This window comes from Bidens hawaiensis, unplaced genomic scaffold (genome assembly GCF_021521415.1).
Source record: "Bidens hawaiensis isolate Kalapana, Puna unplaced genomic scaffold, B.hawaiensis_p1.1 tig00017853_1, whole genome shotgun sequence".
In the NCBI taxonomy this organism is placed as follows: domain Eukaryota; kingdom Viridiplantae; phylum Streptophyta; class Magnoliopsida; order Asterales; family Asteraceae; genus Bidens; species Bidens hawaiensis.
In genome coordinates, this window is record NW_027492690.1 from 266,465 (window position 1) to 293,546 (window position 27,082).

Sequence of the window (27,082 nt, forward strand, 5' to 3'; positions counted from 1 at the left end):
AACCGACAATAACATGAAAATAACCTTGTAGAATCTTTGAATTTGAGAGAAAAAGAAGTTTATGAGCAAGGATTTATGTTAGAGATGGCCTTGTATTTATAGGAAGAGTTAAATTTGGTTAAACAAGAGGTTTAATGGTTAAAACTCGAATTCGTTGGACGATTAAACAAACAAGGGAACACAAGAAACATAAGAAACATTTTGGTCTAGTGATACTTTACAAAGTTTCAAAAATGACAGTTTGGCCCCCGAAGTTCGTTTTAGTGTTTTTAACGCGCTTTAAGGCCCGTAAAGGATGTTTTCAAGACCCAACAAGTGTAAGACAATATTGTAACATAAAAACCATCATTTTGGTTATATCATAAGTCTCGGTTTACAAAACGGGTCGGTTTACATGATAAACAGATCATAAAACGAATACAACGAGACCCGAATTTTACGAATGTCACAGTATCCCTTACTTTAATAAATTTCGTCCCGAAATTAAGACGAAGATGATGATGCAAACAAATGTGGATACTTCTCTTTCATTGTGTCTTCTCGTTCCCAAGTAAATTCTGCGCCACGCCGTGATTCCCATCGAACTTTTACTAACCGAATTCGACTACGCTTGGTTTTCTTCTCGTTGTTATCCATGATCTCAACGGGTCGTTCAACCATAATCATAGAGTCATCAACATGAACTTCGTCGAGAGGTGTATGGAGATTACCCTCGGCTAGGCACTTCTTAAGACTTGATACATGAAAAGTCGGATGAACACTGGCAAGTTCCTGCGGTTGTTCGAGTCGATACGCTACTTTCCCAAGATGTTAAAGAATTTTAAAGGGACCAACGAAACGAGGAGCTAGTTTATCCTTCTTTCCAAAACGGGCTACCCCCTTCCAAGGAGATACTTTTAGAAGGACAATATCGTCAACATTAAATTCGATAGGTTTTCGCCGTTTGTCGGCGTAACTCTTTTGACGATTTCTAGCGGCTAGGAGATTTTTACGGATTTGATCAATGACATCGGTTGCTTCTTGGACCATTTCGGGTCCTGTGATTTGAGCTTCACCGATTTCGTTCCAACAAATCGGGGAACGACATTTACGACCGTAAAGAGCTTGAAAATGAGCCACATCAATGCTAGAGTGGTAGCTATTGTTGTAGGAGAACTCGATGAACGGAAGATGAGAATCACAATTCCCACCGAAATCAAGAACACATGCTCATAGCATATCCTCGAGTGTTTGGATTGTACGTTCGGATTAACCGTCCGTTTTGAGGATGATAAGCGGTGCTTTAATAGTATACTTAGATATCCAGATCCATGTAATTCACAAGATTTTAAGCTAACAGTCGACGTTGTTACTTGTTAGGTTACTGTAGTTGCAAACTGTCGACCAACACCATTTTTGTCTGTAACTTATCGAATCCACAGAGCGAGGTCACCGATGGAAACCCCCAATCCCAAATCACTCACTCTCACCCATTCCATAACCATACAACCGCACGATTTCAATTCACTCTTCTCACACCTCAACACCACCCTCATCACATCACCACACTCAACCATATCCACAACCAATCTCAAATTCGCATCAACTTCAGTCTCCTTAGAACCCTCACAAACCCAATTCGACAAACCCTCCAACAACTGGTTCAAACCCACCGTCCGCGGCTCACCCAAAACCACCGCCTTGCTCAAAAGCCTCTCTGTCTTTGAACGCGCCTTCATCGGTGCCGGCGCCGGTGGCTTAGCCGGCTTATTCACTTACGTCTGTTTACACCCACTCGACACCATCAAAACCAAGCTTCAAACCAAAGGCGCCTCCAAGATTTACGATAATACCCTTGACGCCGTTGTCAAAACGTTTCAGTCCAAGGGTATTTTAGGGTTTTACTCCGGTGTGTCGGCGGTGATTGTGGGGTCTACTGCTTCCTCCGCTGTTTATTTTGGGACTTGTGAGTTGGGTAAGTCAGTTTTGTCGAAATTACCGAATTACCCTTCGGTGTTGATTCCGCCTACCGCGGGTGCGTTGGGGAATATCGTGTCGTCAGCGATAATGGTGCCGAAGGAGTTGATTACGCAACGGATGCAGGCGGGTGCGAAAGGGAGGTCTTGGGAGGTTTTGTTAAGGATTTTGGAGAAGGATGGTGTGTTGGGGTTGTACGCGGGTTACTCGGCTACTTTGTTGAGGAATTTGCCTGCTGGGGTGTTGAGTTACTCATCGTTTGAGTACTTGAAAGCTGCGGTTTTGATGAAGACGAAGCAGGCGAATCTGGAGCCGTTTCAGAGTGTTTGTTGTGGGGCGTTGGCTGGTGCGATTTCTACGTCGTTGACTACGCCTTTGGATGTGGTGAAAACCAGGTTGATGACTCAGATTCATACGGATAAGATTGCTTTTGGTGTGTCCGAGACTGTGAAGCAGATTTTGAAGGAGGAGGGGCTGGTGGGGTTTACGCGGGGAGTGGGGCCGAGGGTTGTTCATAGTGCTTGTTTTTCGGCTATAGGGTATTTTGCGTTTGAGACGGCTCGGCTTACTATTTTGCATCAGTATATTAAGAAAAAGGAGGAGCTTAAGGAGGACATTAAAGTTGCCTAGCTTCAGTTGGCTGGTAATTCGTTTAGTGTTTATTTTTTTATGATTGTAACGAGTTTAAAGCTGCTATACCTAAGCCATATTGAATTTTGTTTTACGATTCTTGAATACTGTAGTAAATTATATTGCAAAAGCTTATTGACCTGATTAATCAATAGGTAAAGGGTTTGCAGTTTCATAGTTACCTAACCATTGCAGTTGGGAATAGTTATAACCTTATAATGGTCACAATATAAAGTATTCTAATCTCTGCTATGCCATATGAAGTAAACGAAGGCCCCGATAATACTCAGGATGCATGAACTTTACAATAGATTGGATAGTGAAATCAGAAGTATTAATCATGCCCACGTTGTTACAATATAGTAAACTCGACTTTTAGTAAACATGTAGGCTAACTGGTCTCTAGTTTTAGGGGGGACGGGGCACCGCGTGGTGATGAAGCCATCACGCGTGGTGACCTCCACACCGCCGCCGCCCCCTTGTCACGCGATAAAGATGGGATTTGCATGATGGCCATCACGCTTGATGAGTGGTGGTTTCCAAGAAATTGTACCGTTGGGATGTAGCCGTTGGGAGGAAGGGGGGGGGGTTAAATTTAAAAAAAAAAACAATATAAAACCAAAACAAAAACATTGGGGTTTTGGATCTGGGTTTGGTGGGAGCCGGGTTGATCGGAAGGTGGTGGTGGTGGTGGAGGTGGTGGGTCGGATTCGGATCCGCCGGATGAGTGTTCGGCTTCGTCGTCGGAGGATGAATTGGCGGGTTGGATCTCGGATTCGGATCCGGCCATTGGTGGTGGTGGTGGTGAGATTAGGGTTTGTGAGAATTTGGGGGAATTGGTAGAATGTGGTGATGGTGAGTGTATGTATATGTATATGTGGGTGTATATATGTATATGTGTGTGTGAGTGTTGAAGGCTATATGATATGTTTGGGGTTGTGGTGTATTTGGCTGGAACACAAGAGAGAGTAGTGGAGTATTTGGGGTTTTAATTTTTAACTTTAAACCAGCTGTTATATGTTTTGTATTTATCTTTTGGAATTTATACTCTACCTCCACATGGACCACATTTTTCTAAAAACATCTTTACAAAGGTAAACACGATAAACACAAGACATCGGACAAAAACAAAACAAAACAAAAACAAAAAAATTCCATCACACACCACCACCCCTAGTAAAAAACCATCACATGTGATGGATTTGGGGTTGGTGATGTGGCACCATATAATTGGGTGGGGTGTGTGATGAGTGATAACCACCCCCCCCCACCCCCGTTATAATGAGATGTTGTAGACTTGTAGTGGTCTCATCTTCAAGAATTGACTTTTTTGTCAACTCAAAGTTTTCTTGTATCAAACTAAGCATCTGACTTTTTGGTCAAGTTATTTTAGCCATTGTCTATGCAATTTCCTTTCCTCATCATGCAACTATACTCGCTTGTTTCTAACAGACATAACCAATTTAAGCCCCTTAACAACTTACGGCTAAGATGGCTAACCTCTTTCAAGCTCATATGGACCGTAAATGTTACAACACATACTAATTTCTTAATACCACCACATAACTAGACCCGTTACTTTAATGACCAACCATAGCAGCAACCCACTATTCCCACATTCTTTTTAACATATGGGCAACAGCATATGACCTTTTGCCATTAATTACAGTTACAAATACCATACCCGTGGTCATTAAATGTGTCATATCATCACTGGAACTCTAGAGCTCGAAAGGATCCTAAGAGCAGTCGATGTAATAATAAATACAAGTAACTCACCAGACTAATAACCTGTGCGCTTCGTTGTTTCCCAATAATAAATACAAGTAACTCTCACCTGACTAATAACCTGTGAGCTTCATTGTTTCGTTGTGAATTTCACTAGTCAATATTCATCATCCATATCATATTTAAGTTTAAGACTTCAATATTCATCGTCCATATCATATTTAAGTCAAGACCTTGAACTCGTAAGGCATTTAATCGAAAACACCCTATGGTTTTTAAACCGGGTTTCTCCCTTATTCGCAGTTAGATCATGGTTAGAGATTTATTATTGGATCATAAATCTCTTTCATGTCAGTGCTTCCACTACAAAAAAATATTTTAAAACAAACACTTTAAACCCAACCGAAATGTTTACATTACTTTAAACCGGTTAACTCAAAAAGCATACATCTAAATCTACCAATTGTCCATCATGTGTCTGAAACCCTCAACCACTTAGGAAGTTAGGAGGAACACGCTAATATTGTTAAGCTACAAGCCCTCTGGTTGATGGTGTTACTAAACTAGTAATATTCCAGCTAAAGACACTTATATGATGTGAATATCAATGATGGTTAGGTAGACATCAAATTATCAAAAAGATGAACATATATTGACAATTATTTAATGTGTAAACATCTATGATGGTTAAGTAGACATCAAATTTACAGAACTATTAAATTTTAGATGTTATAAGAAAGTTTAAAACTTGTTTCGACTTTATAGATGTTTCTAAGCAAGTATGACAAATCCCCATAGGTTTCTATCAAAACTATTGAAGATTTTTAAAAAATTTAGTTTTATCAAGCACATGTTCGAGAACTGTTCGGCCGAAAGATCGTTTATGTTCGTTTATTTACTAAACGAACGGACATGAACACATGTTTCGTTCATTCATTTATTCTTGTTCGCTTATGTCTGTTTATGTATTAATAGAGAATAATTAAATATTATCTGGATGATTCGTCTACTTAAATATTTTATATTTGTTATTTACGTTCATGAACACATACATTTCCTCAATGAACGGACACGAACATAAAATCTCGATTAGTAAATGTTCGTGAACACACTATTTCCATAATGAACAAACATGAGCAAGGTCTCGTTTGTGTTCATTCGGTTCGTTTACACTTAAATGAGTAGTGTTTACATCAAAAGGAAAAATGTGTTAAATAAGTAATACATGAGGGGGGAATTCTGTAACTTTTTTCAACGACAATACAAATAAGGAACCATGGCTACCTAATTGAAACCCTAATCGCCGAGAAAGAGATATCGGGATGGCCGTCTTCAACGTGGTACAGAAGCGGCGGAGAGCCGCCATCGCCGACCGCAAGCGAACGGCGCACGGTGACCCTCATACCGGAAAGCTGAAGCATAAGCCCCAAAACACCACTATTTCCGGAAAGCGTAAGCGTAAGCGTAAGCTCATGAAGAAATGGCGCCGGGTATATTTCTTTCATTCAGTATTTATGTATAATTATTATTATTTGGTTGTTGAACTGAAGAATCTACTGAACATTGAACAGGACCAGAAGGAAGCTGTGGAAAAAGGGCTAATAACCATGGAAGATATAGAGATGGCTGTTGCAGATGGTATTGATGTCTCACTTTTTATATATCACTGATATTAAATATGTTGATTGCAGACATGTATTTAGTTATTTACAGGGTCACCAATAAAATTAACACAAGCTTTTAGTAGTAGTAGTAGTAGTAGTAATCAAACCTGGCAATTTAAGCCAAAAATCATCTTATGTAGGCCTGTAAACGAACCCAACATTCAGTTAACAGTTCATGAACTGTTTGATAGGATGTTTGTTTGTTTAACAAATGAATGAATATGAACAATAAAATGTTCATTTAGTTAATGAACAAAACATGAACACATGTCTAGTTTGATCATTTATATTTGTGAACGTTCGTTTATGTTTGTTCAATTCAATTTGTTTATGTTTGTTTGTTTTTCGTGACTTTATGTTTGCTTAAGTATGCTTGTTAGTATGCTCATTCAAGTTTTTTGGCCCATAACCCATGACAACTGAGTGTAGTTTAAATAAGTTTTTAGGCCCTAAACTTATGTTCGTTCGTGAACCATTCGGTTAGTTGTTCATGTTCAATCATTTGTTCAATTAAAGCGAAATGAAAGAACACGAACATGCTTCATTCGGTTCATTTACAAGCCTAAACTTAAGTGACCTTTCTGGAGCATTTTTTCTTTGCCCATGAAAGTTTGATATTTAATGACCTTTTCATTATAGCTTGAACAAGTTGTGACCCAGTGGGTCCGGTTCACCCATTAAATTGACTATTGGCCGGTTTTAACATGAACTCATTTACAGGATCAGGTACATCATCTCAAGAAGCCAGTAAATCTCCGGTAAAATTCTACATGAAAAAGAGTTTGAAGATAGCAAAGCGATCAAACAAAAAGGATAAAAAGGGTAGGTAGTTGTTTCCGTTAACAAAATCTCTTTGTTTGTTTGTATTATTACATATTGAATTTGTTATTTGATGATTTGTAGGAAAGAAAAAAGGACATTTGGCCACAGCGGCTTCATCAGACGCGATGATGGAGTGACTTCAAGTTCTTACCATTCAAGATTCAATGTTGCTTTTTTAAATCTGGTTAATGTTCTTTATATGTAGGTACCTTCTAGTTCTTTTTGTCTATCAAAGATGTAAGGATGCTATAACTATTCAAAAAATAATTATTTTGTTTTAAAAGTTGAATCACATTTTATTTGGGCTATAAATTTAAACTGAACAATCTATTTGGATCCAAGCAGTTACATTTCACAGTCGCCAATATAGTTAATTGATTAATTGAGTTCAATACATTTACCATGCTTGGTTGATAAACAATGTATAAAAAATGGCAGAGGTGTACACTTGCTCTTCAAGTTTCAACCACTAGGCCATATGTTGGCCACTTCACCACTGCAGTCACTCTTTTTAGGCGAAAAATTTGAACCTGATATGAATACTTGAAACATGTAACATGTTGTGTGATTCCCGATTCGGTTAATTGACACCCATGAACCCGGTTGCAGAACCATATACCTAGAATACCGAGCGACTAGGCATGACTCGTTTGTCTATTTACTAATTAAATAATTCATATAAATTTAATAAGTTTTAAATGCTTTATAAATATATTTTTTTATAAATAACATAAATATTAATATTATTTAGTTACTTTTGTCATAAGTTTATAGATAACAAATACTATTATTTCAGTATATATTTAACTGACTCATGATCCAGCTTTGGCTTGATAAATGATAAGCAAAAATCATTTACTTGAGCTAGTTTAAGCTAGCTCAGCTTGATTCGAGCTTTTAATAAGCTGATCTCAAGTAGCCTGAGTATATATTTTTTAAAGTGTTTTAAAAGAAAAACTCTATGCAACTGTAAGACGTGTTCATGGCATCAATGGCTTATCATCCCCAAACAGACAGAAAGCATTGGCTGTAAGTTTTTCTTTTCTTCTTTTAATACCATTGGCCACTCCGCTAAAATTGAGATTTACCAAAATTTCCAACAAACGACCAAAAGCGTACCAAATGAGTGAACAGTAAAAACTAAACATACAATTTACAAAACTCGAGATTGTGCATCTTAAGGAACTGCAGTTAGCAAGATTTAACAGAAAACAAGGTCACAGTAATTTCTAGAACTAATCGGGAAAGAAGGGTTCAATCTGTTTCCATGAAGTAACATAAAACACAAAGTAACAGTACCTAGTTGGTATTTTATCTATCTTTTAAATAAGCCTGAATTTTGAAGTGTCCTGCAGTAATCAGAAATAGTTGATGAACCCTTGACAAGTTCCCATATTTTCCCAGAATTTTTCAGCCAGTCTCTCTCTGATACCGTTCTAGAAAAAGATGGACCACTCATCGATAAAACCTGAAACAATGCAATCAAAATCATATCCAACAACATCCTTTTCAAATTCCAACAAAATCTTAATAATCATTTTACTCAAAATCAGATTATTATTGAGAATATGACATAGTATGTTTAATCATATCTGACGCGTACCAAAAGTTACTGGACTTTACCTGATCCCGTAGCTTCCAAAAGGAAGAATAGTAACTCTCGTATTGATACTCTGAATTAGATTTACACGGGATAAAATATAAGTCTAGTGGTGTAGGATCAGAACCACCATCCACACTCGGTTTGTTGAACGAAGTGGAAGAAAAATACTGATTAAGTGCTTTCTTTACTTGCACATGATAACCTGGAGCACTGTCTCGTTCATGAAGCCTGCAAACAATAAGCTATTACATCATTATTCATTAATTAATTCGCATGCTCTACTGCCTGTGTAGAATAACATACTTTGTGTGAACAAAAACCGGGGATGCCATGTATTCTTCTCCAGCCTCTTGAATTTTATCTTTAATCTCCTTATCAGAGCTTTGTGGATGTGAAAGAGACAAGGATGATGGATCGGGCAGATTGTGTTTTAATAAATCAACCTGAAACAAACATTATTATCAGAACTGGCATGTATAAGTGTATAACAAACATCAAAGTAGTCATAAATTAGAAATCAATCATACCGTTGCCATTAGACGCCACATGTTGTTATCATGGACACCTTCAGATACCACCAATACAATGTGACAAATGGAGGTTAAGAGAACACCTAGCTATAATGAGTCTATTAGAAACAAATTAAGATTAACTTATGACGATAATTAAAGGAAAAAGTGTAAAAATGGCAACACACCTGGATACTCATGAGTTCATGTGCCAACTCAGCAGGTAAAGATTCATTACCGAAAACTGATATTGTGGATGAGCCATCAGACCGAATCATATCGGCCAAAACTGAAGGACTAAAGACAGGCTGCGTATCAAGAAGAATGATTCTCTCAGAAGTAATTCTTGGTTCGATGCCAACTGTACAATGCTTCGCCAGTGATTTCGTTTCTGCTGATTCTATTGCAAACGGAGGCAACATCCCTACCAAATAGCCATTATTTTATTAGAAAATATATAGTATTAGTTTATTACACCTTCAAAAAATAAATACATAAATTGGAGCTGGGTTACCTTTGTCGCACCCTTCCCAGACCCTACCACATGAGTGGGATTTTACTGGATACGTTTTTTTGTTTATAATATTATTAGGGTTCATTATTATCATATTGTATAGGTAAATGATCCAATACCAAGACTCGTTATTGTACAAAGTGTACAAAGATCTTATGCACTGTAGTTATGCATGAAGTAAAATAATTACGCAATAAGTAATTACGCATGAAATGAATAAATTACGCTTAAAAAAATAACTAATTACGCACAAAAATTTACGCAACTTACAAAATAACCACGCAACCTATGTGGGTAATTACACAAACTATATTAAAACCTTTGTGCGCTTAGTATGTTAAGCGTCCTTTGTACAATAACCTACCCCTATATCATAAATAATTAGTTTTAGTATGTATATTGTACTACTTAATTTAAATGAACATCATCATTGAATATCATAGAAACATCCAAACGATTTACAATGAAGTGGCAGGTAAGCGGGCAACAAGCTGCGCCGCAACCCCCTTTTGGATAGCAAACCCAATCCTACTAAAAACAAAGTTTCGATTCTTATGGGCCGATACGTTACTATGCACAACTTTCTGAACCCTATTCAAAAGGTCCACGGCATCCGGAGCTAAGAACCCAAAAGTGTCAAAGGCAAAGGGGATAAACACGTGTTGATTCTCCAAACAAGCTCTCTCGTGTTTCGCAACCTTGCCCGATGCCGCCTTGAATGCTGCCTGGTCGACACAAGCGTGTTTCCCCCCTACCCACCCAAAAACAAGAATATCGGCCGGTCGTAATGTAGATCTTCCTTCTTGAGGATCCGTAAGAAAGTTTACAGGGGCTTCCTTTTTAGCCGAAATTCCGGCTCGTTTAAGAACATCGCATAGAACATCCCTCACCAAATCATGCCTGTACTTAAACCCAGGCAACTCTTTGCAGTGAATCGCATGCTCACCAAAAGAATCCAAACAAACCTTACGGCAAACCGGGCACGGCTCATCTACCGGAAACAAAGGGATCCGTAGTGGGGGTGATATGGGCTACAATTTTGGTAAACACCTCCCCCCCAGGCAATATTGGAGCGATTTTTTTTGGGGGGGGGGGGAAATGAATATTTATCGCCTGTTTTTTGTTAATGTTTTTATTATTATATATGTATATATGGGGCTACAACATCATTACACCCAAAAACAAAAACTCCACCTTTGCTGACTAGGCGCCATATGGCACAAAACGCCCCATTTTGCATCCCTCTACTACACTTAGGGGCTACAAAATGGGGTGTTTTGTGCCATGTGGCGCCAGTCAGCAAAGGTGGAGTTTTTGTTTTAGGGGTGCAATGGTGTTGTAGCCCAATACATATATATATATATATCACACACACACATACTAATATATTACTATTAAAACCAAACCCACACCCGGCGACAACTTCTCGTCGCCGCACCCATTGTCGCCCCCTTTATCGCCCCTCGGCGCGGTGTTCTCGCCCCCAAACCCAATTTGTTGCCCAGTTTGCCGCCCCACTACGCATACCCTAATACACGGTAGCCTTTCATTATTCTAAAATTCAAGTTTATCGGATTACATCCTATAATAACTATAAACACAAACATTGCAGCTGGATTGGTTCTCAACCCATGTTAAATTTTTCGATACAGGAAACTAGTTTCAACTTAATAAAATGTAGAAAATGAATAAGTTAAAATTACTACCAGAGGAAGTTGCATCAAAGCCATAAATCTCATTCATGATGGTAGATTTACCAACCCCCGGCGGACCAATGACTCCGACCACCGTAAAATCAGTATTATCCGTTAAAAACTGCAACCAACCAAGACCCATTAATTGATTGAAGGATATAAACAAAGGGGTAAACTAGAGGCTTACGGGAAGGAATCGATCGGTGTGGAAATCCCATGAGTCTGATAACAGATTCAGAAACGCAACGGACGGAAGCCGAGACCGGTTTGAGTCATCCGGACCACCGCCGCCGCCAGGTCCGCGGTTGTACTTGGCGGCGGTCACGAGGGCGGGCTTGGCTAATAGGATTTTAGGAGCAGCAGCAGCTGATGAGGGGTTCGAACCACCGGTACCCGCCATGGCTACTACTCAACTCTTTTTAACACAAACAAAGAGAGTAGTAATCAAGTGTTTGGTTGTTTAGCTTGCAATCTATTAAATTTACATACTTCACTTACATATATTTTTAGAAAAGTAACTACGTTATTATAATCGTTACGGTGGGAGCTTGACAATTTGAAGTATGAGGTTCATAATTATAAGTTTTCGATTAAACGGTTACCCATACAAATAAATTGTTTTATTTAGAAATTATTGTTGGATCGGATCGCGATTAGAAGCGCGTTAATTAGCAGGGGTAATAATGTTGGGATGGGAACTGTTTGATCCGTGGTTCGTGTCCGGAGATGGCACGACATCTGTTTGTATATTGCGAAGGTATTAAGGTTATATGATTAATTATTATGAATTAGGTAAAGCTGCCTAAGTGTGCAAACTTTGTATAAGTGGAAGAAATTTTGGAATACCCGAACAAATTTATCAAGTGTGATATTTCGCGTATGGCGGTTCAATCTATTTTGGCAGTGACGTGTTGGATTATATGGGTGAGTATGAACATCTCATTTACCCATTGTCATGTTCAAGATGGTGTATGAGATCATGTCGGCATCTTTTCTTTGGGTCAAACAACTGAGCCAAAGTTCATGTCTTGAGTGGGATAAGTGGTGGCGGTTGAATTTCGTGAATTTTCCTTTATAAGTGGTTGATTGTTTTAGTCTATGTATTTTTGTTTTTTTATGAGGGGCCATTGTAGGTGGTTCTCTTTTAGTTTTTTTAATAAAGTAGGTCTTCCAAAAAAAAAACCATATATTGTTATAATGTTTGTAAGTTGTAACTATTAAGGTTGAATGGGATGCAAGCAGCACGAGAGGCGGGATTGGCATTCAACGTAGGCAAAGGATTCGGAAGCGAGGGGAACTAGTTGCCAATCATGGTGGAAAACCGCGGGAAAGTGGGAACATCGTACCGTCTAAAATGCATTTCTATCCCGTTCACCCTAAACAATACAAAATGATTCTTTTGACAAAGAGAGATAATATTATGAAGATACCTACTATTAAGTTCAAAAATATTCCTAGACAAAATGTAATTATGTAAACTCACAACTCATATTCATCATTTGATAAAATCATAATAATATGGATTTGTTAGAACATCCTTTTGCGATTCTTGTACTACTGGAGTAATGACTATTAGAATGTCTAATCTAGCAATTAGCATGATTGCTAAGTGAAGGTGTTCTCATAATCTATTGTTTGACTTCGAGTGAAGAACTCGTTGTGGCCTAGTTTCAACAGGTATGAAATTTTTTATCGGTAGAAAACATGAAGATAAGAGAATATGTTTTCTTAAAATTTATTTTATTAACGGGCTAACCTTATCTCTTAAAAGTCTTTGGGCCATATTTTAAGATTAAACTTAACCCATTAAGCTTAGCCCATGAATTTTATTAAGCAAAACCATTTGATAATTTTATTTATAAAAAATAAACAAATATATTATTTTTCAGATTATTGATATTAAACATTATAAACTATATAATCTCAATTACATAAATAATAAAAACCGTTTATTTTTATAAACAAATAAATGTTTATTCAAAATACTTGTTTTTTTATCGTTTATTACGAATAACTATTTATCATCATTTCTATAAATAATAATAAATAATATTCTAAGATTATCTCTCTAAATTATGAATCTCTCAAACATATAAACTTTTTAAACATTTCGATTAGTTTATACATTGCTCGTTGTTTAACTATTTATGATCAACTCTATTGGCAACATTATCTTGCGTTGCCACTCTGACATACAAGACCAAATATAATATTTACATCAACAAAGTTCACATGTCATGCATGCTCGTTACTTGCAAAATAAAAAATAAAAAATTTGTGTGCCTAGTTCTCATATATGTGGTAATTGTCCGTTTGACAGTCATTTCCTGTTGATACAACTTGTTGTCCGTTTGTCTTCTATTTTTTACGATCATTTCTTATTTAAAAAGCTTATCACAAATAATAATATTGGAAGTGTGTTTTTCATTACATACTCATTAACATCTAACCAACCATAGAAGGAATGTGGTAACCAAGTGAAACTAGACACGCCTTTTTGGTGGTGGTGTGGGGACAATCTGCAACCTTTTATCTTTATCTGTCACTCTATTCTTCTTTGTTTGCATGCAATTGCGGTTAACCCAAAGCTTACAAAACAATCAAAAGGGTTTGGTGCACCCACTACCATTATCCACATGGCATGGACCATCATCTGTTCATCCACAGTTCCACACACAAGTCAACCTCCATGTACTCAACTGGGACCAAATTGAAAACCTAGTCTCATCTTATAGAAAATGTTTATTAAAACCCAAAGGCGAAAATAGTTAATCCAAAAAAACTTATTTTGCTAATACATTATAAAGCATACTTAGTACAGTTTTTGTTCTGTTGTAAGAGTATTCACATCTAATCCACCATCTTTATTTCTAAAATTACTTTAAAAACATTATATTTACTCTTTTCAGTGTAATTAAATAATATTTTTTATACTTTTATTATTATAATTTTCTCTCTCTTTCACTCACAATCAATTTCAAAATATATTAAAAAAATTTATAAAGTGCTACATGAACTTTTCAATTATACAGAAAAACTACTATATTTTCTCTCTCATTTTCCCACCACACCGTAAATTATAAAAACTCCACTTACATTATGTTGATTGATTGAATGTGAATGCTCTAATGAACGGATAAACATTCTAATAAGCGATTGCAAACATGCCTGATCGCACAAGCAAATACTATTTGTTGGGGATTTCAAGTAAAGATTGATGGGTGAAATGATTAATTGTTAAATGAAAGAAGATGGCAAAAGTAAAAGCAAAGATGTGTGAAAATTTTGAGGGAAGAAGATGTACCATCCCTACTTTCATTTATTGAACCCATTATTATTATTGACATAAAGTTCTTGATGAGTCTCTATTCCCTCATGTGAACTAAAAAAGAGCCAATGCATGTAATAATAGTATTTTGATACCTTGTGTCAAAGTCATACTACAACTTTTTGTATAAACCAAGATGGTTTGTATACAATATACAAGTATACAACATAAAAATTGCTTGAGGGTGTTGTATCATATGCTTTTCAATTACATATATTGATGGATGGATCCAGTTTGATGGTCTACACATTATTTTTCTTTTAACCAAAGGTAAATATGTAGACATTTTAAGATTGAAAAATGGACTAAGGTATTTTTTGTCAATGCATATTGTGAAATATTTACTAAATTATCTGCAAAATTTCAATTTATATTATCTTATAAATCAAGCTAAATCAAAATCGAAACCACTTTAATGGTGAAATTTTAGCGTGCAATGAAACAATAAAGCTAGGGTATCCGAATTTTGTGATAAAATAATTTGTGAACTAGTCCAACGAAAAGTTATAACTTCTTAAAGTTAATGTTTTTGTTTATTTTTACACATCGTAAGTCAATACACTACAATTTTATGAAGAAAAAAAATCACAAAAATAATAGTACAATTATACGTTAGTAAATGTACCGCAATAAATGACATGTGTATCAACATGAGTCCATGACACTCATCAAAATGACTAAAAGACATGCAATACACACCTTATTTCAAGTATCAGATTAATATTCACGCATCATCATCATCAACGTCTTTAATAACATTGATTTTAGTTTAACATAAATCCAAACTATACAAAAACTCATGTCTTGTATCCATGACTTTCTTCACAATCAATTAATATAATACCTGAATTAAAGACAAATCCATAACATATAACCCAAACGTGGCTAGATGCCTAGATCTACAAAACTTGAAAAACTTTAAAATATGCTTGACAACACTTAAATAAAATAAAAAAAAGTAGCCGGGATATGGAAAGAAGGTGATAGATATGTCTGGCCTGGCAAAACACAAAAGATAAAGAAATCTGATGACAAGACAGACAGGGAGGATGTTTGATTTATAATAACCATCTTAACACAACGTACAACTTGATGAAGAAAATAGCAGCACACCCACCTTAATGAAATTGAAATAATAATAATAATAATAATTAAGCTTCCTTCCAGTGTCATTCTCTCTTAATTTCAAGATTTCACAACTTCATCATGTCCACCAAAGCCAAGTAATTTTCAATTTGTTATCATCATTATTAACTAACCAAATCTGTACTTGTTTACTTACTTATCTATAATCAGATCTGCTCAATTTGCACATTTTAATGTTTAATTATGTTTTAATTAATTGTGAATGTTACTAATAATAATGTTGAAATTGGATAGATCTGATACACCTCCGGTGACTAAAACTCCGATCAGCAAATCATCTCCGGCGACACCGAGAGTGAGTCAACTCGCCCGTGGAGTAGCTAAACCGGAAACCGATTCGCCGTCTCCGTTACAAAGCACGAGAGCTTCACCGCGACCGGCTGCTTCAAAACCCAGCCGGTCACCAAAGATCAGCACCCCTGCTGACGTAAGTGGTTCCAATTTAACACTCTTTATTTTTGCGTATTAAAATGTAGCATTTTGAAATACAAAAAGATCAAATGATAATATTGAACGGTCTAGATTAAAGCTCTTGAGGTTTTAAAATGAATACAATAGATTCCCTAACAAAAATCTATAATTTGTATTTTTATCCAAACATGAAATTTTGTAACTTTGTTTTTTTTAACAGCAAATTTTGTAACGTATAACAGGTTATTATTGGTTACATTTGGCTGATTTAACAATAGTATGCTGACACAGATTGACCAATTATGTATATGCAAATTATATAATTACTAATCTAAAGTAACCGAAAGAATCGTTTATTTAACTTTACAAGAAGCCGAACACGAATAATTAAACAAACGGATTTTCTTGTTCCTGTTTGTTCATTAAGAAAATGAAATGTCTGCGATCGTTTATGTTCGTTCGATAACAATTTTATACAGTTCATAAACATAGACGAATGGAGATGCAGCTAGGGTGGGTTAGTGTGGGTGTGGGTTACTGACATGTTGTAATTTTCTTTTAAAATTTATAAAATTATATTTTTAAATAGGTTAAACGAGCATAAACAAACATATATGAGCGAGCATAAACAAACGTACGAAACATGTGTTCTTATTTCTTCATTTAATTAAATGAACAAAATGTTTTCAATGTTTGCTCGTTTATTAAGAAACGAACATAAACGGACTTCTTGCTGAACGGTTCACTAAACGTTCAGTTCGTTTTTGGTAGCAGAAACCAGCAGCAAGTCCAAAGGGGGTGCAAAAGGGGTCAGAATTGCAGGCACAAATAACCGCTCTTCAAGATGATCTTAAATTTGCTCAAGAAAAGTTATTTCGTGTTGAAAAAGAGAAAGCAAAAGCCATTGATGACCTTAAAGAAGCACATAAATTATCAGAAGAAGCCAATGAAAAGCTTCGTGAGGCACTTGTGGCTCAAAAAAACGCACAAGAAGACATTGAAATCGAAAAGTTTCGTGCGATCGAAATAGAACAAGCGGGAATCGAATCGTCTCAAAAAAAGGATGAACAATGGGAAAAAGAGCTCGAGTCTGTTAAAAACCAGCACGCTGCTGACGTGGCAGCTCTCGTTGCGACTACTCACGAGCTTGAAAAGGTCAAAAAAGAGTTGACCAGGACTTGTGATGCTAAAGATCAAGCTCTTACACATGCAGATGAAGCAACAAAGATTGCTGAAATACAAATGGATAAAGTAGAAATGTTAACGAACGAGATCACACGATTGAAGGGATTATTGAACTCCAAATTCGAATCAGAAGCCGAAAAAACAAACAAGATGGTTTCTGAATTGAATCTGGAGATTGAAAGATTGAAATCAGATGCAGATCAGAGTGAAAAACTGGTGATGGATTTGAAAACCGAGATAGAAACATTGAAATCCGAGGGCGAAGAAAATGATAAATTGGTGCCTGAGTTGAAATCAGAAGTTGAGCATTTGAAATCAGAGGAAAAAGAATTGAAATCCGAGATGGAAACTTTAAACCTTGAACTCAAAAAGGCAAAAGTTTATAAAGAGAAGTTGGTTCACATTGAAGCTTCTTTTGAAGAACTAAATGTTGAATTAGAAGCTGCTAAAACGTCGGAATCGTATGCAAGAAGTGTAATGGAAGAATGGAAGAAAAAGGTTGAAGAATTAGATCTTCAAGTGGAAGAAGCTAAAAGATTAGAAAGATCCACATCTTCATCACTCGAGTCAACGGTCAAAGATTTGGAAACTAGCCACGGTTTGTTAAGAAACGCAGAAGCCGAGCTTGTTTCTTTAAAAGAGAAACTCGGTTTATTAGAGATGTCAAACGTGAGACAAAGAACCGATCTAGAAGAATCCGAACGCACGCTTCAGAAACTGAAATTAGAAGCCTCCGAAACAGAGAAAAAGGCTGAAATGTTGAAAAACGAGCTTGAAACCGTGAAGGAAGAAAGAACACAAGCTTTGAACAATGAGAAGTTAGCAGCTAGCAGTGTCCAGAACCTTCTGGAAGAAAAGAACAAACTTATAAGCGAACTGGAAGCTTCCAAAGACGAAGACGAAAAAAGCAAGAAAGCGTTGGAGAGTTTAGCATCGGCTTTACACGAAGTTTCATCGGAAGCGCGAGAAGCTAAAGAACAGTTATCATTGAATCGGTCGGAAAACGAAAACTATGAAGCCCAAATTGAAGATTTGAAACACGCGTTGCAAACGACAAACGAGAAGTATCAAAACATGCTTGATGATGCAAAACATGAAATCGACATGCTTATGAACACTATTGAACAATCAAAAGAAAGCCATAAACATACAGAATCAGAATGGAAAGAAAAAGAGACCGAATTAATGGATTCTGTGAAGACTTCCAAACAAGAAAACGAGTGTTTGCAGAATGAGATTAACAAGTTAACCAACTTGCTTAAAGAAACTGAAGAAGAAGCTAATGCTTCTAACGAAGAACGGGGTCAACTCAAGACTCTTTTGAAGGAATCAGAATCTGAAGTTAAGTATCTTACACAAGTTGTTGGTGACGCGAAAGCCGAGAGTGTGAGTTTGAAAGAAAGTTTAATGGATAAAGAAAACGAGTTGCAGTCTCTTGATCAAGAACTGGCAGAGCTTAGAACGCGCGAGGCGGACTCGTTAAAACGGATTGAGGAGCTGAATAAACTGCTTGAAGAGAAAGATACTAAAGTGACAGCGGTTAATGAAAACAATGATGTGACAGACAGTGAGAAAGATTATGATATGCTTCCGAAAGTGGTGGAATTCTCTGAACACAACGGAAACGAAACACCATTGGTTGAAAACAAAACTCAAGAATTTGAATTCAAAATGGATACGATGGCAAATGGAGAACATAAAGATTCGGAATTAAAGACGTGGGAAAGTTGTAAAATAGAAGAAAAAGATTTGTCATCTGAAAAAGATGCAACGGTTCATGATGAGTCCTTTAACGATGATGACGTGGATGTGAAAACAGAAGCTGGCGATGGGTATGATCAGATAAATGGTGTGACGTCACCATCAAAGGAGGACACACAAGTGAAGAAGAAGAAACCGTTGTTGAAAAAGTTTGGAAACTTTATGAAGAAAAAGAGTACAAGCAACAACCAAAAGTAGTGGAAGAGGTAAATTGGTGTTACATTTGTTTGTGTTCTTGTTTTTTTACACGGTTTTTTGAAGATTTGTTTGTTATTATTATTACTATTACCTTGTATGATATTCAGGCATTCACAATGGCCCGTGTTTTTGTGTGTGATTTCCGCTTGTATGTTATATACTTACATAGAAAGTTATTTGGAAAGTAAATAACAGCTTCATGTGGTTTCTGGTTGACTTTGTAACTAGTTTATTTTAAGTGTAATGGAAATATTGCTTTGTGTAAATAACAGCTTCAGGTTGACTTTTTGGTAAAAGTCAAACTTGTTTTCTGCAAACTACTATCATGAGAGTTTTAAGCAGAATCATAGCATGAAACTTGATGGATATTATAATGCAAGTGTTGTGATAGTCTTGGGGAAAAAAACACTTAAATCATGTCAACTGAATCTTGTCTGGTATACTTAAACTGTAATGATCTGTTAACAGTTAATTTGTGCCCATGTGGTGTGATGCTTGAAAATCTTTAAATGGTGGAAGGCAAGTAGTATACTGACTTTAACAAACGTGCATCATGTTAAATAATATTAAAATGCCAGCATTACAAAGTTGGAAATTATTCAGAGCATGTTACTATTACAGCTCATGTCTGTTATCACTTTCATCCATGAAAGTTTTACACTATCACCGAATTTCTCTATCGATTTTTAACAGATCACCCCACTCGAACAACACCTTTCCCCCTCTCGGTCAGCTGCTCGTCATTCAAATCCAAAACCTCAACGTATTTTGATCATTCCATATTCTTCAACATAAGGCTTGCAATCAGTTTTTATTATGTTTTTAACCCCTCAAAAGTGTATGTAATCGGTTTGTAAAACTCGTAGAACTGATCAAAAACTTATCACTGATGATACCATACTACTGATGACTAAGTTAAAGTAAAGACAATGGAAAAAATTTCGTGACAAAATTATATGCATCGACATGTATGCCAACATGAGCACGACCCAAATAGTCGGTCTACTCAAATCTATGCCATAAAAATGCCATAGCCACTGGTAGGGGTTAACAAGAGCCTTACCAGATGATAGTAACTAGTGACCAACACATACACACCATCTCAACATTAAACTCATAAGGCCACAATCAAAGACTAAATTAATAAATCAACAAAATATGAATGGGGTGGAATAGGATCTCACCCTATGTACAAACTTTACCCTTGATGACAAATGGTACAACACCACATTTAACACAAACAAAGACATCATCGATCGCCTGACATCAAAGAATACCTAGCCGAATGTCCATCAAAATCACCACAAGCAGTAAGAACAGTTGCAAGTATATAATCATCCACCTCAATGCCTTCAGCTTCCATTTGATACATGAGCTTCATAGCCTCCCTACACAACCCGTTCTTTGCATACCCGACGATCATTGCCTTCCACGAAACCAAATTCTTTTCCGGCATATTATCAAACACCTCAACCGCCTCGTCAACATGCCCGCACTTTGAATACATATTAATCAAAGCACTACCCACAAACACATTCGACAACGCGGGGGATTTACTAATCGACGAATGTAACAATTTCCCTTGCCAAATATTCTCCAACCTCGCGCACAGCTTTCAAAGCCGAAGAAAAAGTGAGCGGATTTGGAAGCACTCCCTCACCCACCATTTCTTTTAAAAACGCGAGCGCTTCCGACTCATACCCTAAACGCGCACAACCAGATATCATAGCCGTCCATGAAACAACGTCTCTGAAAGTCATTCTTTGTAGCACACTATTTGCATACGAGTAATATCCACATTTACAGTATAACCATACGAGCGTACTCGCGATGTATATATTGTCTTCAATGTTATTCTTGAGTATCTGCGCATGTAACTCTTTACCCGTTTGTAACGCTTTAATACTCCCGCACGCACTAATCATACTCACCATTGTTAACTTGTTAACAAATATTTTGCGCCTTTTCATCACTCGAAAAAGATTAATGGCTTCTTCGCCCTGACCATTGCGCGCGTACCCAGCTATAATACAAGTCCACGTCACCATGTTTCGTCTTCTCATTCCATCAAACACGATTCTAGAATCTTCGGTTACACCACATTTCACATACATGTCCACCAACAAGGTACCAAGAAAAACATCGTTTCTAACGAGTTTCTTAACTATGGTTCCGTGTAACTGTCGGCCAAATTTTAAAGCCTTTTCTTCTCCACACGCTTTTAAAACACTGCAAACCGTGAACTCGTTAGGAGTAAATCCAGAAGACAACATTCTTGAAAACAAAATGAACGCGTCCTTGGTCCTACCATGTTGAGAACAAGCGGTTATTATCGTCGTCCAGCAAACAACATCATACTCCCGCGTCCTATCAAACACACGAAACGCCTCCTCCAGACGAGCGCATTGTGCATAAAAATAAACGAGCGCACTTTCTACAATCAAATTACCAAAACACCCTTTCAACACACAACCATGAAGCTGCTGCCCAAGTTCAAAATCGGCTCTAACGCTACACATATTCAAAAGACACACCAAAGTCTTCGAATTTGGCCGAATCCCGCTCTCAATAAAATCTATAAACAACCTAAATCCCTCATCTTCACACCCGTGTTTCAAATACCCATCAAGCATAGCCGTCCAAGAAACAACATTTCTCTCAAGCATTTTATCAAACACCTTGCGTGCATCAGTCAAACGGCCAATTCTGACATAGATACTAATCAAATTGTTGTCAAGATACACCCTTGAATCTCCTAAACCTTTAGCAACGGCAACATGTAACCTTCTAACTTCTTTAACCGAAGTACAAGAGCTAAGCAAATTACCAAGCTCTGCACCGTTGAAATCGTAACTGGCGGTAGAGTTATCGGAACAAGACGGGAGATTATTATTATTATTATCTGTGGGTGTCTGATAATTTGCTGAAAATGTTTTCAAACGGTGATTTTTAAAGGTTTTGTTTAAGGGTGGTTTATGTTTTATAAATGTGAGTGTATGAATATCAACAAGCAACGGTGGTGGTAAGTTCTGAAAGCAGAGATTGGAAGAAATAAGAGTTATTGGTGATGGCATTTCAATTCCGCAAATACTTTCGGTTCAGATAGAATCCCTGCTTCCTAGCATTCGTTGTAGCTAAAAACTAAAAAGTATCTATCATTTTCTTATCAATTTTAGCTTCGAATTCTTTATAACAACAATTATTGTTTTTACAAAAATATTTTTTAACATCCCCAATCTTCAGGTAAAAGATTTTTTTTATTTTTTTTGGACATACTTTTGGGCTGGGCCCAAAATCACAACATGGGCTCGGCCTTTTTAACTCAAAAATAAAAAATAACCCATCCAACAGTTTAACTGTTTAACTAATTAAAACTGATCAGATAAGGGTGTTCACGAGTCAAGTCAGGGTGGTTTCGAGCTAGAATTAAACAAGACAACTCAGCTAGGCTTGAGCTTGATTTTGAAGTTAAACAAGCCGAACAATGACCCGAGCCGAGTTTGGGTCGATTTTGGCTCGGTTACAAAAATGAGCCAGCTCGGCTCAGGTTGTTTCAAATCAAGTTTTTTTAACTAGTTTTATTCGAGATTTTATCGAGCAAGCCACGAGATTTTTGAAAAGCCCTAATCACACTTATAAATAGTTACATAATTAGTTACAAACATCGAGTAACTTTTTTTAACGGCCAACGGATCATTCAGATGGCTATTGGCTAAATTCATTACAATGGAATACACTCGCTTTTTGATCCATAAAAAACTCTCACCTAAGGCCAACGCCCGTGAATATGTGCTCAAAGACATGGCAATGCGATGAGATCAAACCAGTTCAGTTCAACGATCCAACTAGTGAACGTCACCTGCTCGTCTAGTCTCCCATCATCACACTAGTGTCGCTGAAACTTAATACTAGAGGTAAGAATCAAACCCTGATCACATAAAACCCCCTTCCACTATAGAGTTTATCCTTTTAACATCAAATGTTTCACCTAAATCCTTAAAACCTTGAACTTACAAATATTTAAACTCACTCCCTTACAAATAAGAAGATACACCATACCATTATACCACAACAATGTCTACTAAATTTATTAGTAGTAAAATCATATATAAATAATTAAATATATAACCTATCACACATGTTATAAAAATCCAAGATATAATCTTTAATTAAATATATATTCTCCCTCCCACATTCACGAATCCACACTCTCCCTCGCCACTCACCACCCCACGACTCCCCGGTATGCAATCCTAACTACACAGTAATTTAGGGAAGATTTCTAAAATGTTATTATTTTAGAAAATATTTCACTTTTTTCCCTTAAATTTTTAAGATTCTAAAAATGTGTCTTTCAGACACATCTTTGATTATGCGTTTGGAAGTCTAACACGTTTTTGACAACGTGTTTGTATAAAACACATAGTCAAAGACATGTTAGACTTTCAAACACATAGTCAAAGACGTGTTAGACATTCAAATAGTCAAAAATGTGTTATCCTCTTGTTTTTTTAATATTATATTATTATAACTAATTTACTTATATTCGGTTTTTCTTTTATAACTTTTAATATATAAAATCTTGTATTATTTTGAATATACCATTGAAACATATTTTTTATCTACACGTTGATATAAATTTTATTTAAAGCGTGTCGGTCAAAATTGTACATTTCGATGTTAATTTTAAACGTCTCGGTTTTAAGTAAAGTTTATGTCGGCTCGTAAATAAAAATAAGCACGTCTCGAGAGTATATTCGAAATAATATAAAACTTTATATATTAAAAGTTATAAAAAACAATATATAAACAAGAGGCTATCGCGTCTTTAACTATGTGTTTGAAGGGGATATTTTTAAAATCTTAAAATTTGGTTATAAATGAAATATTTTTTTCAATATAAAGAACATTTGAGAATTTTCTCATGTAATTATCATGAAATTCTTGTTGTCTTATTGTGTTCAACTTAGTTATTCATTTAACTTTATCAATAATTCAGAATGATTTATGATTAATCTTATCATAAAAGTAATATGCGATAAAGAGTCAACAGACAATTCAAATTCTTTCATAAAAGAATTCTAGTTTCGTATTTAGTATTTTCCTCTATATAGATTATCTATTAAAATTATTAAACTAAAAAATGATATGTAAAAAAGTGAACCTATTATTCAAAATTTTTATGAAGATCAAAGATCACAAATATCAAATCTCAAACCAAATGTATTTTTACATTTTAGTAACCTCAATGGTATTTAGTTATTTAATTACACTATTTTTCAAAATCACAAAATTATTATTTAATCCGAACAAGCCAAAAAACAAAGCAAACGTGCCATTGGTTTCTGTTTGTAATCAGCGTATGTTATAATATTATCGTTTGTTATAACTTTAGTTTAATTTTTTGTTTGTTTTATAAAATAGACTTCCAACTCTTAAGAATTACGACAACATTTAAAACAACTAGAGTTGTAATATTAATATTAGATATTTGTTGGATATATCTGAAAGTTTAAATTAAAAAAAAAAAAGATTGCAAACGAGATACTCGAAAGTCTGGTAGTCTGACGTCTCTACTTTCTCTCTCTCTATATATGCCATAATAATAATAATAATAATAATACATATTTGTCTGTTGTATTCCATCCTCTGGTCCGCAACCTAATTCAATTCTTCTAGGTATGTTCCTTTTGTTTGATTCTCACGAAACTGTAGTAGTATCGATGAAAATTAAACCTTAAATCGCCTCAAAAGTGCTGATACAGATCACAAACATAATAATCATAAGTCTGTTTTATTTAGGAATTCTCGAGTTTATGTTGTCTTCAAACATAGGATTTTGTTGCTTTCTGTTATGTCCTGTCGCTAATATTTAGGATATATAGCGATAATTTTGTTGGTTTTACCTTACAAAGTTACAACCCATTGTAAATATAATATATAATAATATACTTCATTGTTGATTGTAACTTATACATAACTTTTATGTTTTTACAGTGCTGTTTGGTGAATTAGAAGTTTTGAATTCGAGATGGCGAGTTTGAGGAATCCCTCGAATAATGAAGTTTCGACATGCTTGTGGCGTGCGTGTGCTGGTGCGATGGATCAAATGCCGACGTTAAACTCGAAGGTTTTTTACTTTCCCCAAGGTCATGCTGAGCATGCTGCCTCGGGGAATATGGATTTTAAGGATTTCCCAAAAATTCCACCTTACATTCTGTGTCGGGTATCTGAAATAACTTTTATGGCGGACCCCGACACAGATGAGGTTTATGCTAAAATGGGACTAATCCCGTTGAAAAACGACAATGGTTTTGATTCTACCGACGTTGGAGTTGATCAAAACGAGAACAAACACCCGACGTCTTTTGCAAAAACATTGACTCAGTCGGATGCTAATAATGGTGGTGGTTTTTCGGTTCCTCGGTACTGTGCTGACACCATATTCCCGAGGCTGGATTACACAGCAGACCCACCGGTTCAAAATATTACTGCCAAGGATGTTCATGGTCAGGTTTGGAAGTTTAGGCATATTTATAGAGGGACGCCACGGCGCCATTTGTTAACCACGGGTTGGAGCCCGTTTGTGAACAAGAAAAAGCTTGTGGCGGGTGATTCAATCATGTTTCTTAGAGCCGAAAATGGTGATCTATGTGTCGGGATTCGTAGGGCGAATAGGGGGGTTAATAATGGGAACCGCAACAAGTTGTTTTTGAACCCTGGAGGGAAGTTCACATGTGAATCTGTTTTGGAAGCTGTGAACCTAGCAGCGAAAGGTGAGGCGTTTGAGGTGTTTTACCACCCGCGATCAAACGCTCCTCAGTTTTGCGTGAAAGCTGAAAGTGTCATTGGTGCAATGAGGACTGAGTGGTCACCTAGGATGCGGTTTAGAATGGCTTTTGAGACGCAGGATTCGTCCCGGATAAGTTGGATCGTAGGGACCGTTGCTTCGGCTAATGCCATTGATCATGTCCATTGGCCTAGTTCTCCATGGAGACTCCTTCAGGTATGTTTTTCATAGTTTTCTTGTACCTTAAAAAAATATATGGATAATGTTTATGTTTGATAGCACAATGTTAACTTTGTTTAATTGGATTGTGAAGGTATCGTGGGACGAACCGATTTGGTACAAAATGTGATGCGAGTGAACCCGTGGTCGGTTGAAGTTGTGTCAAACATGTCTGCAATCCATCTTTCCCCTGTAAGGAAGAAGGCTAGGTTCCCACAGCCTCCGGAGTTCACGAACAACTACATTCCCACAAGCATTCAGGGAGCCAGGCATAATAATAACAATAATGATTCCCAAATCAACAAAATACTATCTGGTATCAAGAGTCATGAACCTTTGACTCCAGCAATTAAGAAAACAAGTAAACAAACAGCTGCAGATGGAGATAAAAATGGTAATAAGAAGAAACCGGTGTTCATGTTGTTTGGTCAGCCAATCTTGACCGAACAACAGCTATTCGAGAGTTCGTCTGGCGATGATGATGATGGTTCAGTGGTCCTTCATAACGGCCCGGTCGAAAGCTCATCTGAGGAAGATGGTCCATGTCTCAATGAACCATACAAGACTAGTCTTCTAATGGACTCATGATTTTTCGGGGTTTAGCATAACATCAAAAGAATTGTACAAAGCGAAGATGAACCCGTCAGGTAGTATGCATTAATGTACATGTTTGCATATTTCATACATGTTAAAGAACATCCTAAATATAGTTTTTTTTTGTTTCCTTTCTCTTATTGCAGTGAGATCTTGAAGACAGCACATAAAACTCACAAGTGTATATAGTTGATAAGTTAGCATTTTGTTTCTTTGAATTATTGTTTATTGTCTTATTTTGTTTCTGGGAATTGTGGGAAAAGTCCCACTCTACCGAATTTTTCATCCATTTTAGCAACCAAGAACAGTTTTTCTTTTTTTTTTACTTAA

At 36.4% G+C, this 27,082-nt stretch overlaps 3 protein-coding genes and 3 pseudogenes across 5 annotated transcripts; 4 read left to right on the forward strand and 2 right to left on the reverse strand.

Moving 5' to 3' along the window:
• The first annotated feature begins 1,375 nt into the window (after nt 1-1,375).
• Nucleotides 1,376-2,991, forward strand: LOC143554751 (protein MITOFERRINLIKE 1, chloroplastic pseudogene; annotated as a pseudogene).
• Nucleotides 2,992-5,530: 2,539 nt separating this feature from the next.
• LOC143554752 (uncharacterized) lies at nt 5,531-7,156 on the forward strand. The gene is made up of 4 exons (XM_077044445.1): nt 5,531-5,804; nt 5,886-5,952; nt 6,699-6,800; nt 6,882-7,156. The coding sequence occupies exons 1-4, from the start codon at nt 5,637-5,639 to the stop codon at nt 6,935-6,937; spliced, it is 393 nt and encodes a 130-aa protein (XP_076900560.1). The 5' UTR covers nt 5,531-5,636; the 3' UTR covers nt 6,938-7,156.
• A 792-nt stretch (nt 7,157-7,948) lies between these two features.
• Nucleotides 7,949-11,554, reverse strand: LOC143554753 (uncharacterized). Its single transcript, XM_077044446.1, has 7 exons — nt 11,308-11,554; nt 11,133-11,241; nt 9,101-9,336; nt 8,931-9,020; nt 8,707-8,846; nt 8,424-8,631; nt 7,949-8,268 (listed from the first exon to the last, which is right to left on the reverse strand). The coding sequence occupies exons 1-7, from the start codon at nt 11,518-11,520 to the stop codon at nt 8,116-8,118; spliced, it is 1,149 nt and encodes a 382-aa protein (XP_076900561.1). The 5' UTR covers nt 11,521-11,554; the 3' UTR covers nt 7,949-8,115.
• Nucleotides 11,555-15,649: 4,095 nt separating this feature from the next.
• Nucleotides 15,650-19,516, forward strand: LOC143554769 (WEB family protein At5g16730, chloroplastic-like). Its single transcript, XM_077044457.1, has 3 exons — nt 15,650-15,671; nt 15,829-16,021; nt 16,780-19,516. Exons 1-3 carry the CDS (start codon nt 15,655-15,657, stop codon nt 19,147-19,149), a joined length of 2,580 nt encoding a protein of 859 aa, XP_076900572.1. The 5' UTR covers nt 15,650-15,654; the 3' UTR covers nt 19,150-19,516.
• Nucleotides 19,517-20,174: 658 nt separating this feature from the next.
• LOC143554754 (pentatricopeptide repeat-containing protein At4g18520, chloroplastic pseudogene) lies at nt 20,175-22,223 on the reverse strand (annotated as a pseudogene). Its single transcript, XR_013139074.1, has 2 exons — nt 20,246-22,223; nt 20,175-20,207 (listed from the first exon to the last, which is right to left on the reverse strand). The product of XR_013139074.1 is annotated as a pentatricopeptide repeat-containing protein At4g18520, chloroplastic pseudogene (transcript).
• Nucleotides 22,224-25,136: 2,913 nt separating this feature from the next.
• LOC143554755 (auxin response factor 18-like) lies at nt 25,137-26,893 on the forward strand (annotated as a pseudogene). Its single transcript, XR_013139075.1, has 2 exons — nt 25,137-26,155; nt 26,253-26,893. The product of XR_013139075.1 is annotated as an auxin response factor 18-like (transcript).
• The last annotated feature ends 189 nt before the right edge of the window (nt 26,894-27,082 follow it).